The 13,159-nt window shown below is 34.6% G+C and overlaps 2 protein-coding genes across 4 annotated transcripts; one reads left to right on the top strand and one right to left on the bottom strand.

The window, feature by feature from the left end:
- Nucleotides 1–5,387: 5,387 nt before the first annotated feature.
- Nucleotides 5,388–9,005, top strand: LOC110782416 (cysteine and histidine-rich domain-containing protein RAR1). 3 transcript variants are annotated; one of them, XM_056838281.1, is made up of 6 exons: nt 5,388–5,406; nt 5,575–5,657; nt 5,840–6,006; nt 6,152–6,369; nt 6,903–7,015; nt 8,987–9,005. In XM_056838281.1, exons 2-5 carry the CDS (start codon nt 5,593–5,595, stop codon nt 6,996–6,998), a joined length of 546 nt encoding a protein of 181 aa, XP_056694259.1. In that variant the 5' UTR covers nt 5,388–5,406; nt 5,575–5,592; the 3' UTR covers nt 6,999–7,015; nt 8,987–9,005. The 3 variants fall into 3 exon arrangements, with proteins under 3 accessions (XP_056694259.1, XP_056694258.1, XP_056694257.1); XM_056838280.1 differs by lacking the exon at nt 8,987–9,005 and adding an exon at nt 7,144–7,456; XM_056838279.1 differs by lacking the exon at nt 8,987–9,005 and having other exon boundaries at nt 6,903–7,456.
- On the bottom strand, nt 8,514–12,770 carry LOC110782415 (uncharacterized). The gene is made up of 5 exons (XM_021986568.2): nt 12,448–12,770; nt 11,323–11,527; nt 10,137–10,205; nt 9,880–10,012; nt 8,514–9,204 (listed from the first exon to the last, which is right to left on the bottom strand). Exons 1-5 carry the CDS (start codon nt 12,683–12,685, stop codon nt 8,605–8,607), a joined length of 1,245 nt encoding a protein of 414 aa, XP_021842260.2. The 5' UTR covers nt 12,686–12,770; the 3' UTR covers nt 8,514–8,604.
- Nucleotides 12,771–13,159: the final 389 nt, after the last annotated feature.

Raw genomic sequence — 13,159 nt, 5'->3', positions numbered from 1 at the left:
CATTGGATCAGCTGGTGTAACAAGAACGGAGACAAGCTACGAAGGTAGGAATGAGGGAGGTAGGGAGAAAGAGTGGAATTAGGAGATGATGCTATTTATCAAATGATCAATTAGGATCAATGGATCCCAATTTGGAATTCACAAACTATTTTGGTTGCTTTAATCCTTCTAAAACTTTTATTAACATCTTAAAAGCCAGATTTACTCGGATTGCAACTTGACGGATTATTGCAAGCATTCTCTGATGAAGTTATTGAATGTAACACCTATTTACTCCCTCTATCTCTAAAAGATTGTCTCATTGCAATTTTTGGGTCAACATTTGAAAACTTTGAATTCTCATCAGCCTATTAAAAATAATATAGTCATGTGAGGTCTGGTTATATTTGTTTCAATGTATATTTTTGGAATATACATTGTTTTTTTTTTTTTGTAACTTTAAGCGTATAGAATTAGAAATACTTACGTTTTAAGTCGTGTATGAAAGACAGTAAAAAAAATCAACACTAATTCTTAAACGAAATTAATCCGCATTAAATTTAGTGTAGATCATGCTTTTTAAAAAAAAATAAAAATCTAACAACTTGATTTTAATATTTTGAAGTGGTTATTAGATTTTTTATTTGTAATTTGCGGGTTCAGAAAACGAAAATTTCTAAAAGTTCAAAAGACAAGCATTTATTTACAATGAGTGTACAATAAATATTGTCACCGAAATAAAAGTTAACTCAAAATGTATATAATTAATCAATTAACCCTTTAAAATATTTATCCATCAATTTTTTCTACTACTATAAAAATTAATCAAAACTAGGTTAAAGTTACAAAAAAAAAAAAAAAAAAAAAAAAAAAAAAAAAAAAAAAAAGTAGTTAAAGTCATCTTGGTTTACCTTGTGCGCGCAAGACTTTGGAAGGGAGAAAGAGAGAGAGAGAGTAGAGAGAGAATGTCAGAGCAAGCAGTAAAGCTTCGATGCCAGAGAATCGGCTGCAACGCTACCTTCACTCTTGACGACAATCCTGATGCTTCTTGCGTTTTCCACGATTCGGTAAACATCTTCTCTCTCAATTTCTCCAATTCAAAATTTTCATCCCTTAACTTCTGATTTTTAATTGATTTTACAGCTTTTGTTCATGCAATTGTTTGTTCCTTTGATTATTCAATTCTTCTTCTTGTTTGATCTGTAATTATTTGTATTTTTTAGTAATTTGTAGTTTATTAATGCATTTTAGTGTAATTTCAGAGATTTTTGTGTCAGAAATTCAGAATACCTCCAATTCAAATTTTCATCCCTTAACTTCTGGTTTTTAATTGATTTTGCAGTTTTTGTTAATGCAATTGTTTGTTCCTTTGACTATTCAGTTCTTATTCTTGTTTGATCTGCTAATTATTTGTAATTTTTAGTAATTCCTATGGAGTAGTTTATTAATGCATTTTGGTGTAATTTCAGAGATTTTGTGTCAGAAATTCAGAATACCTCCAATTCAAATTTTCATCTCTTAACTTCTGGTTTTTAATTGATTTTGCAGTTTTTGTTAATGCAATTGTTTGTTCCTTTGACTATTCAATTCTTATTCTTGTTTGATCTGCTAATTATTTGTAATTTTTAGTAATTCCTATGGAGTAGTTTATTAATGCATTTTGGTGTAATTTCAGAGATTTTGTGTCAGAAATTCAGTATACCTCCAATTCAAAATTTCATCCTTTAACTTCTTGTTTTTAATTGATTTTACAGCTTTTGTTCATGCAATTGTTTGTTCCTTTGATTATTCAATTCTTCTTCTTGTTTGATCTGTAATTATTTGTATTTTTTAGTAATTTGTAGTTTATTAATGCATTTTAGTGTAATTTCAGAGATTTTTGTGTCAGAAATTCAGAATACCTCCAATTCAAATTTTCATCCCTTAACTTCTGGTTTTTAATTGATTTTGCAGTTTTTGTTAATGCAATTGTTTGTTCCTTTGACTATTCAGTTCTTATTCTTGTTTGATCTGCTAATTATTTGTAATTTTTAGTAATTCCTATGGAGTAGTTTATTAATGCATTTTGGTGTAATTTCAGAGATTTTGTGTCAGAAATTCAGAATACCTCCAATTCAAATTTTCATCTCTTAACTTCTGGTTTTTAATTGATTTTGCAGTTTTTGTTAATGCAATTGTTTGTTCCTTTGACTATTCAATTCTTATTCTTGTTTGATCTGCTAATTATTTGTAATTTTTAGTAATTCCTATGGAGTAGTTTATTAATGCATTTTGGTGTAATTTCAGAGATTTTGTGTCAGAAATTCAGTATACCTCCAATTCAAAATTTCATCCTTTAACTTCTTGTTTTTAATTGATTTTACAGTTTTTGTTCATGCAATTGTTTGTTTCTTTGATTATTCAGTTCTTCTTCTTGTTTGATCTGCTAATTATTTGTCATTTTTAGTAATTCGTAGTTTATTAATCCATTTTAGTGTAATTTCAGAGATTTTTGTGTCAGAAATTCAGAATACCTCCAATTTAAATTTTCATCCCTTAACTTCTGGTTTTTAATTGATTTTACAGTTTTTGTTCATGCAATTGTTTGTTTCTTTGATTGTTCAGTTCTTCTTCTTGTTTGATCTGCTAATTATTTGTCATTTTTAGTAATTCGTAGTTTATTATTAATGCATTTTGGTGTAATTTCAGAGATTTTGTGTCAGAATACCTTGTTGATTCAATGTAGAACTGTCAATTTTGTTGAATTTAGCCTGATGTGGTAACTCGGTTTGATTGATTGACCTTTAGTGGTGTAAACAAATTGGGGGAAATAGATACTCAAATGATGAATGACTTTCGAGTTTTGGAGTTTTCAGAGGTAGGAAATGGGATGAAATGTGTATTTATGCTCCTTAGGGCTCAACAATCACTTAAAGGAATGGAAAATTACATTGAAAGAAACGGAGGATGTCGTTTGGCAAATGTTTGGTGTTCAATTAAACTTTTGGGCTTATGGCATTATGTCATGTGATTGATTGATTGAGCTCTAGTAATGAAGACAAATTGTGGAAATAGATACTCTAATGATGAATGACTTTGATATTTGGAGTTTTGGAGGTTTTGGAGGTAGGAATTGAGATGAAATGAGAAATGGGATGTGTAGTTATGCTCCTTAGGGCTCCCACAATCATGTAATGGAAATAGGTACTCGAATGATGCATGACTTTGATATTTGGAGTTTTGGAATTTGCTGAGGTAGGAAATGAGATGAAATGTGTAGTTATGCTCCTTAGGGCTCAACAATCATGTAAAGGAAAGGAAAATTACATTGAAAGAAACGGAGGATATCGTTTGGCAAATGTTTGGTGTTCAATTAAACTTTTGGCATTGTGTCATGTGATTGATTGATTGAGCTCTAGTAATGAAGACAAATTGTGGAAATAGATACTCTAATGATGAATGACTTTGATATTTGGAGTTTTGGAGGTTTTGGAGGTAGGAATTGAGATGAAATGAGAAATGGGATGTGTAGTTATGCTCCTTAGGGCTCCCACAATCATGTAATGGAATGGAAAATTACATTGACCAAAACGGAGGATATCGTTTGGAAAATGTTTGGTGTTCAATAAAATTTTGGGCTTATGGCATTGTGTCATTGATTGACCTCTAGTAATGTAAAAGAATTGGGTAAAATAGATACTTGTATGATGAATGACTTTAATATTTGGAGTTTTGGAGTTTTCGGAGGTAGGAATTGAGATGAAATGAGAAATGGGACGTGTAATTATGTTCCTTAGGCTCAACAATCATGTAAAGGACTGGGAAATTACATTGACAGAAACGGAGGATATCGCTTGGCAAGTGTTTGGTGTTCAATTAAACTTCTAGGGCTTATGACATTGTGTCTAGTGGCTATATGCTTGCTTCTCAACAGAGTTGGGTTTGCTGACTCTTTCAACGGAGGAAACTTTACTTAGGATGTGTTCGGTTGGGGAAGGTGTGGAGCAATTGTTTCTAAGTATTATTTTGGGGTACGAGTAGTTTCTTTGTAAGGTATGTAAAGAGAGGAAATAGTTTGTGTAGGTTGAATATAGTCTTTGGAAGGGTGAAACATTTTTCTTGTTTTAGAAAGGAATGCTACATTCTTCACCTTATGATCTCCATATCTCTTCCTCTTAATCCCGTTCCGAATCTCCATTATCTCCCTCCTCTCAAATTGTTTTGGTAAATGGTAATAACCAGATATTGATTATGGAATCTAGAAATTGATCTTTATTGCAATTTGTTCTTCACAGAAAATAAAAACAGTATTTATAAATGTGTTCCACTGAACCAGAAACATTCTTCGTTTTATGAGTTAGTTTGTTGAAGGCTAGTGTTTGGCCACTTCTCAAGACTTAGGCGTCGTTGCTAAAGTTGCCACCTCAAAATTGGTGTTTAAGCAGTCTATGTTTAGGGACTATAGGTGGCACCTTATCAGACACAAAAAGCTGCTGAGCCACCAATTGCAGGATGCTCAGTGAGCTGACTGCTTGATGAGCTTGACTGCACCTGGACTTGGGCCTGATTTGGAACAATCTTGATCACAAAATTGGATTGCAGAAATGTGAATTTTTTAAAAGAAATGAAAAATATATGTATATAAGTCAATGGTTGTTAAAACCGAATAACAGTAGCGATGATAAAATTGTTTTGTATAGATCCTGCCATTGTCAAGTCTAGGCCCAGGCTTTGGTTAGTAATTAAAATGTTACAGCAATGATAGTGTATAATATATGTGATTTGGTGTTTGTTAGTTTTTCCTTTTGAGAAGAGAACATGAGATCTGATTGGCTTTTCTGTGTGGGCGTTACTTGGGTAAAAAATTCACAAGTAATCCTTTTTCCCTATCAAGATATACTAGTGCGTGAATGTGATTTGGTACTTTGTTAGCTGTACCTTCCGGGCTTCCAAGAAGGGATTTGGAGAACTGATTAGCTTGTTGATGAGGGCCACACTTGGGTCAAGCTTTTCATGAGTAATCCTCCCCTTCATGGAAAGACATCGAAACCAGGTTGTTCCTCACGGGGTAGGTAGGAGTTGTAGGACTACAGGACTCTGAAGTGAAGAGTCGTTTAACTTGTTTACCCGATCTCCAACCCCCATCTTTGTCGGTCTGTTCCTTAGAAAACGGAAAAGGAATCAGGAAGGAGTTTCTATATTGATCAGCATTCATTGAAATGTGTCTCGTTTCTTTGATCAGTACTGTTATTTTCTTGCAACTGTACTTTTTTGGTTGAAGGAAATATGTTTCGCTTTTTATTTGGAAGTTACACATGATTGACTGAGCATGTTCAACATTGAATACTTGAGGGTGGTATTACTTCTAATTGACTTAGCTGACATATTTTTCATCGTTGTTGCATGATTGGCGCCGGACCTGTTCACTTTCCCGTTGTTTACCAGGGAGTAAGTGTCCTCTTTACTTTTATTTTCTTTATCCTCTTTACATTCTTATTTCACCTTTTCGAAGATATCGTTTTCCTTTTTACTCGGCTCTTTTTTTTATTTTTTTTATATTTCTAATTTCTGTGTTTACGTATTTCTAACTTCTCCTCTTTCTGAAATACATATCAGCCTATATTTCACGATGGAATGAAAGAGTGGAGCTGTTGCAAGAAAAAAAGTCATGACTTCAGCTTGTTTATGGATATTCCAGGGTATGTAAGTGTCCTTTGCCATTTCAGATGCAACATTGTGTTGTGCATCATTGACACTTTTGCGACACTGTGTCGTGCATTATAGCATAGTTCAATATTAATAACCATTGATTAATTCAGTTTTTTATTGAAGTTTTTTACTCCACATTTATTTATTCTAGTCGTCTTCTTTTACAATGAAGATGCAAAACGGGTACACACACAACTGAGAAGCCTGTGCTCACCAAGGCCGCCCCAAGTCGAAGGAACCCCACTCCTGTTCCTAGTCCTGTCTCAGGTCCTACAACAGCCACATCAGCAAAAGACACTTGCTCTAGGTGCAGACAGGGGTTTTTCTGCTCAGACCACGGTATTTATCTCTTTGCGTTTCCTTTTTTTTCCAGACAAATTGTGTTACTTGTAATACAAATTACTTCTGTTTGAACTGCAAAATTAAGATTTTGCTTTTTGTTTTTCACAATTTCTGATGTAACACCCTTACATCTTATTACAAGGTTCAAAGCCAAATCCCAAACCAGTGGATTCACAAGCAGCTGCCGCTGCAGAAGTGACTGTAACTGCTTCTGCTCCCCCCCGGAAGGCAATCGACATAACTGAGCCTCAAATATGTAAGAATAAGGGATGCGGTCAAACATTTAAAGAGATTGATAACCATGATGCTGCATGCAGCCATCATCCCGGGCCTGCCGTTTTCCACGACCGAATGAGAGGGGTGAGATATTAGGCGTGGTTTCTTTTAATGCCAATCTATTTGGATAAATTGTTTTTTTTACCACCTAAAAAACTAAAACTTGTATTTTACGGAATACCACCTAAAAAAAATTGAAACTTGTTTTTTACCACCTGAAAACGAAAAAATAGATAAACCTTTAGGGGCCTACTAATTCAATTTTCCTCCAATTTTTTACACTACATATGTGATTTTCTTTAACTCCTTCACCGACCTCTCTTTAATGCCGTTAAATTTTGTCAATTTTGTGAATTAATGGGGGAAAAATTATGTGAATGGAAGAGAAGGAAGCAAGGAAAGGAGTTAAATACATGAAAACGTACCAGAAGAGAAAATATCAGAAATATTATCACGTTATTATGGCACCCACGTAGCATTTTTATTTATTTTTTCATTTTTCAGGTGGTAAAAAACACGTTTTAGATATTTTTTTAGGTGGTGAAAACAAATTTATCCTAATCTCTGAATTTGTTGTCCTGGAATACTAAGAGTGGCTTTTTTTTTCGAGCTTGCAGTGGAAATGCTGTGATGTTCATGTGAAGGAATTTGACGAGTTCATGAACATTCCACCTTGCACAAAGGGATGGCACAGTGCTGATCCGTCATCATAGGCAGACGCTACTTCGAGGTGTTTTCACTCTCTTTCCATGATGAACTGCACAAATTCAATCTTTCTAACCTGATTTCTTGCGACCAACTTGGAATTCATGTTTAGCCTCTGCTTCTTCTTCTAAAAGCTGTTCTTATTTTGAATAGGTAGCATTTTCGAACGTTTTTAAGGGGTTTTGCATTGAGGCCGGAACTGTGAAAACGCGTGCCTTTGAAGAAACAAATGAGCATTTGGGCATGTCCAAATTGAACATTTGATGTCACTTTTGATCTTTTTCCTAAACCTTTCCCTCGGAACAATGGTTGCTAAATCTGATTAAAGCAAACTTAGGAAATTAAATCACTATGGAGCTCGGATTTGCAATAGATTGACAAACTAACTGCATAGAGTATGTCAAATCTCTATTATATAAGTCAACTATTGAGGTGACGTTAAAAGAGTAATTTCCCTTTAACCTTATCATTGCCTTGCAATTATGGCCACAATATTCAAGGTTCAATTCGCCTCGAGTAGAGTATAACCTAAATCTCTAGACAACCCCAACTTTCAACCAACGAACGAGCTCATCGCAGACTGTAGTACATCGGTTACATATGGGCTTGAACACTGCCATTGAGACTACCAATCGCTTGAGCGGTGGTGATAAGAACGTTGAGGACTCGAAGAGACTCGTACAAGATGGGAGCAGTGTAAGTGTGTAACCAATACATGCATGTAAAGATATCACTGGGGTAGGGCGAGACAAGGCCCTACCCTGCACGAAAAAAGTACGTTCTGGCAGGAACACGTTGTCGTGGGTTGGTCCCGACCCACATTTTTTTAAACAAATACGCGACAAGCTACGGCATAACATTACAAAACACGCTAAATTGAGTAAAGGCTTGTTTGGTTGACATGAGAATTTAATTCCCATAGGAAGTTGTAATTCAAGGGAAATTAGTTCCTTTGTTAAATTCATGGGAATTTCTCTAAGTTGTTTGGTTGACAATATGGGAATTAGAAATTCCCATGAACTTTGATTGACCAAGGTGGGGCTAGGTAATTCACTTCCCATGTTTTGTAGGAATTCAAAATTCCCATGAATTCCAACTTCCTCCATTTTTACTTTTTTATGTCAACCAAACAAATAGTCAATCTATAAATTCCCATGAATTTTCACTTCCCCCATTTTTAAATGTCAACCAAACAACCCCTAAAATTATGATTAGGCACAATAAGGCACGACGCAACAAAACAAAGTACGCTAAATTGAGTAAAACTAGGATTAGGTATGACAGCTGAGCCAATCTGTCATGAGGGCACGTGGCCATGGGCCTCATTTATGAAATTATAGGCCCAACTTGTCACGTTACAAGTGGGTTTGGCATGAGCCGAGCCGGTTCACGCCCACAGACCATAGGCTCGACTCGGCCCGACACACAACCATCTTTACGTGCAAGCATAAGAAAATGCATTGCAATGCGATGTTACCTAAAAACTCTGAACTATGTAATTTACTACGCACAAAACTACAAAATAAACAAAAATAAAAGCTACTACAAATAACTTCTTCAAGGAGAGATAACTGTTACAAAAGATGACACATGAACTACTTTTGAATAATATGGTTATTCAGAATTGGGAATTTCCCCCTCTTCTAAATCCTCCATACCTCCAAAGTACACATTAGTACTATCTACATGACCCTCACCTTCAGTTTTGTAGTTCAGAAAGTCATCTGGGTTACTTTCTTCCATCAAGAACGAATACGCATCAATCAATTCCTGATCAAAATCAAAATCCTCAATTTTCGAATCCAACATTTCAACTTCCTTTCCAACATCACATGAAAATACCTCTTCATTTTCAATTTTACATTCCTTGTCAATCGTCTGAACCCCAACCGGGTTTGTTTTATGTGTATGAACTTTCTCTGAGCTTTTCAGACGATCTATAATAATTTGAGGTTCATGAACTGATTCATCTTCTTCAATCTCTTCTTCTTTGAAGGTAACACCTACAGGACTTGCAGGCTCATCTCTGTCGGGTCTGTTGAAGTCCCGGAAACTTGGAGGAGGGGGTGGTCTGACGTCTTTAACTACTTCAAAATCATAGGTGTCTGACGAGAGGAAAACACGAATAACGGGGTATTCCAAGATGACTAAACCACCGAACAAATGGTTCAAAGGTGTATCTAAATCCAGCTCACGGTATGGTGCTTTGTTGCCCTACAAGTAGAGATTATTATCAGACAAAAGGTCTTGCACGCACAAGGTGTACAGTAAACTAGGAGTAACTTTTACTATGTTTTGATTAATTTTTGTATTATTTAAAAAAAATGATAGATAAACATTTTAAGGTTTAAATGATTAATTTTTTACATTATTGGTGATTTTGAAGAAATAACTTTTATTAAAATGAAAATTTTTGTCAGTACAAAATAGATAACTTTTAGCCATTTTGAGTTAACTTTTAATGTGGTTGTACAATAAATCACATGTAAATAAGAATTTGTGATTACTAGATGGCAGTTAACTGTGTAAAACATTTTCCTTGAGACTCGTACAAAAAGATCAAGCAACTATTTTTTTTTAACCATTGATGAAATGTGAGACACTGAGGTTAGAAGTGGAAAGTACAGGAAAAAACAATCGTTTGCCTAAATCTACAGCATCACTTTTGCTTAGGATAACCATGGTAAAAACCGAGAACTAGAAAAGACAAAACATTGCATAGGAGGCTTTCTTGTAGGTAAATGAAAGGCAATCGATTCTAAGAAGCAAAATCACAGATTAAGATATTAAGTAGTTTGTATAACATTGTTCAACAAAGAAGGAATTAACAGAACCTGTCCTAAACAAGGATTCTGACAAGAAAGCAACAAAGAGGTCAAAGCTGCGAACCTTGTGATATTTACGAATAAAAAACTTGAGATTTTCAAGAGGTTCTTCACAGAATCTCCTCAACTTATTTCTCCACGGACTAGGTTGCAGATGCTTCTCAATTACTGACCGCAAAGTTGTGCTTTCGTGCACCCTATGACATGACCAAAGATAATCTCAAGGTTAAAGGCTAAAGCAAAGAAGGTTAACCAAAACAAGGTTAAAGGCTAAAGCAAAGAAGTTTTGATGCAGATACAATACTGTAACAAATTACTGACCCGTGTTCAAGCAAAACAACATCAGTTGAATTAAATCGCCATTCAATCGTCCACGAGATAAATTTCTTCCTGGAGAAAAATGAGAAGTTGAACAATAAATTACATGTCCATGCTCCTCATACTTCACATTTCAAAAATTAAAAAATTCTGTTTACTTGGAAAAGACTAACCAACTCGGCAAAGTTTTACATTGACTGTATAACTCTACTTAGGGAAGTGTTAGTACGCTCATGGTCCTCATCATCTCGAAACATTAGCAGTAAAAGTAACAATCTATTTCAGATGAAGGGACTTAAAAGATTACTTTCCTGATATGAACTTTTAAGATAAGATTTCTCCTAAAACTATATATAAATCTTGACTGTATAACTCTACTTAGGGAAGTGCTAGTACAATCATGGTCATCATCATCTCGAAAACATTAGCAATAAAGTACCAATCTCGTTAGGATGAAGGGACTTAAAAGATTACTTTTCCTGATATAGAATTTTTAAGGTAAGATTTCTTCTAAAATCGTAGCAAAAGTTTACTTTCAGTTTATCTGACTGCCTTCAATCATGCTCGAGATTAACCCATTTCTAAAATCACTCGAAATCTACATACTCCAAGTCTCTACCCCATGATCCTCATCATCTAGAAAACGTTGGCAATAAAAGTAACAATCATTTTCAGATGAAGGGACTTAAAATACTACTTTGCCTGATAAGATTTCTCCTAAAATCGTAGCAAAAGTTTACTTGCTGTTCTATCTGACTTCCTTCATGCTCGAAATTAACCCATTTATAAAATCACTCGAAATCTACATACTCCAATTCTTGCAAAAGTTTACTTGCAGTTCTATCTGACTGCCTTCACTCCCTATTATCCAAGACGCCTCTGCTAGTGCCTTTCAAATCCCGAGCTTTGAACAAATTCGACCAAAAGTTACCTTCCATGTTCATATCATGCTCGAAATTAACCCATTTCTAAAATCACTCGAAATCTACATACTCCAAGTCTCTACCCTCCTCCCCCCCCCCTGACAAAATACAGGTAGAAACGAGGTCAAAGGAGGGAAACTGAGTCATTTAGCCTCACTCGTCCAACAACTCGAACTACAATCTATTTCAAATCAATAGACTAACAATATCTCCAAAATTGAGTACCAAAATTCTTCAGGCAGTGTTTCACAGTATGGATGATTTACCTTTGATTGAATCTAGTTTGATTATTCTCCCTTTTAGCCATCCCAGAAGGAAGTAACAAAAGCTTAGTTCCTTTCCTCCCCGCAGCACTCCGAAGTGCTTTAAGATGGAAAGGGAGCCTAAATTGAGGATGATAACCACATAGTTTCACACGCGTTCGCTGGGCAGAATCAGCTACCCTTTTCACATCTTCCAACAAATTATAATCTGAACCAACCAAAATGGCATCCATTGCACAATATATCAAATGTCAAATTCAATGAGAAAATAAAACCGAAACCAAAATACAGGGGACAACCAAAACTGGAAGCAACCAAAGTTAAGAAAATCTTGCTAAATGTCAAGAAAATCAAAATTTAATTAGCAAAATCAGCTAGAATTGAAAACCCAAATTATATCAGCAAGATAATCAGTTATCTATCTAATTGCATCCTCAAATCAAAATTCAATCAAACCCAAAACAACAATCCATCATAAGACAAAACAATACCAATTTTAATCATCAAAATTAAGAAAATCTTGCTAATGTCATGAAACCCAAATTTAATTAGCAAAATCAGCTAGAATCGAAAACCCAAATTATATCAGCAAGATACTCAGCTGTCCGTCTAATTGCATCCTCAAATCAAAATTCAGTCAAACCCAAAACAACAATCCATCATAAGATTAAACGATAACAATTTTAATATCAAAATTAAGAAAGTCTTGCTAAATTTCATGAAAACCAAATTTAATTAGCAAAATCAGCTAGAATTGAAAATCCAAATTATAATCAGCAAGATACTCAGCTGCCTAATTGCATCCTCAATCAAACCCAAAACAATATCCCATCATAAAACTACAAAATACCAATTTTAATTATCAAAATTGAGAAATGCTTGCTAAATATCATGAAAACATTGAAAACCAAAATTAATTAGCAAAATCAGCTTGAATTGAGAACCCAAATTATAATCAGCAAGATACTCAGCTGCCTAATTGCATTCTCAATCAAAATTCAATCAAACCCAAAACAACAATCCATCGTTAAACTACAAAGTACCAATTTTAATTACATGAACAAACAATTAAAAATTTTGTTGAAGAACACTGAAAATTGGGGAAGAATAAAAGGGGAAGAAATTTACCAGAAAGAAGTGTAGAATCGTCAAATTCAGAAAGGGGGATGATGTCGGATATTGTTTTTTTGCCAGTACAACCAGAGAGTTGCTTGTGGGACTTAACGCAAGGAAGGCTGCAAGTGCGGCGGAAGCAAGCTGGGCATTTGTATTTGAATTCCTTTAAATTACACTCTTCGCATAGTAATTTTGCGACATTTTTCTGTTGATGGTCTGAGGATTGGAGCTCTTCTGCCATGGCTACCATTACAGGAGAGAGGAAGAAGAAAGGGGAAGAACAGAGAGGTGTGGGGGTTTTTAAGCTGGTTTTAGGGTTTATGAGCTTTTCTTTCCAATTGTACTTGTATGATTTTTAAATTTTTAATACCAAAAAAAAGATTGACATAAAATAGTGAGGAATTTTCCTATTGGACGAATGACACATACTTGCATTAAGGTATTGCCACGTGGATTTTCGGGTTACATTTAAGATATAATCAAATCTGATATAACTTATTAACTTGATCAGAGTGATTTTAAGAGAGTAAATTGAAAAGAGTCCACTTATAGGATGTGATTAGAACTTATAAGACCTGATTGAAACTTATAGACCTGCTAGAATTTGATTGCAACTTATCTGAACTTATTAGACATGTAAGGTGAATAAAACGCACCCTAAACATGTTTAGCATAAAGTCGATTAGTGTATTTTTGTTAACTTAAATTGTCAAAAAGATCAATT

Source organism: Spinacia oleracea, chromosome 3 (genome assembly GCF_020520425.1).
Source record: "Spinacia oleracea cultivar Varoflay chromosome 3, BTI_SOV_V1, whole genome shotgun sequence".
Classification (NCBI taxonomy): Eukaryota; Viridiplantae; Streptophyta; class Magnoliopsida; order Caryophyllales; family Amaranthaceae; genus Spinacia; species Spinacia oleracea.
This window is presented reverse-complemented; position numbering and strand designations above follow the sequence as displayed.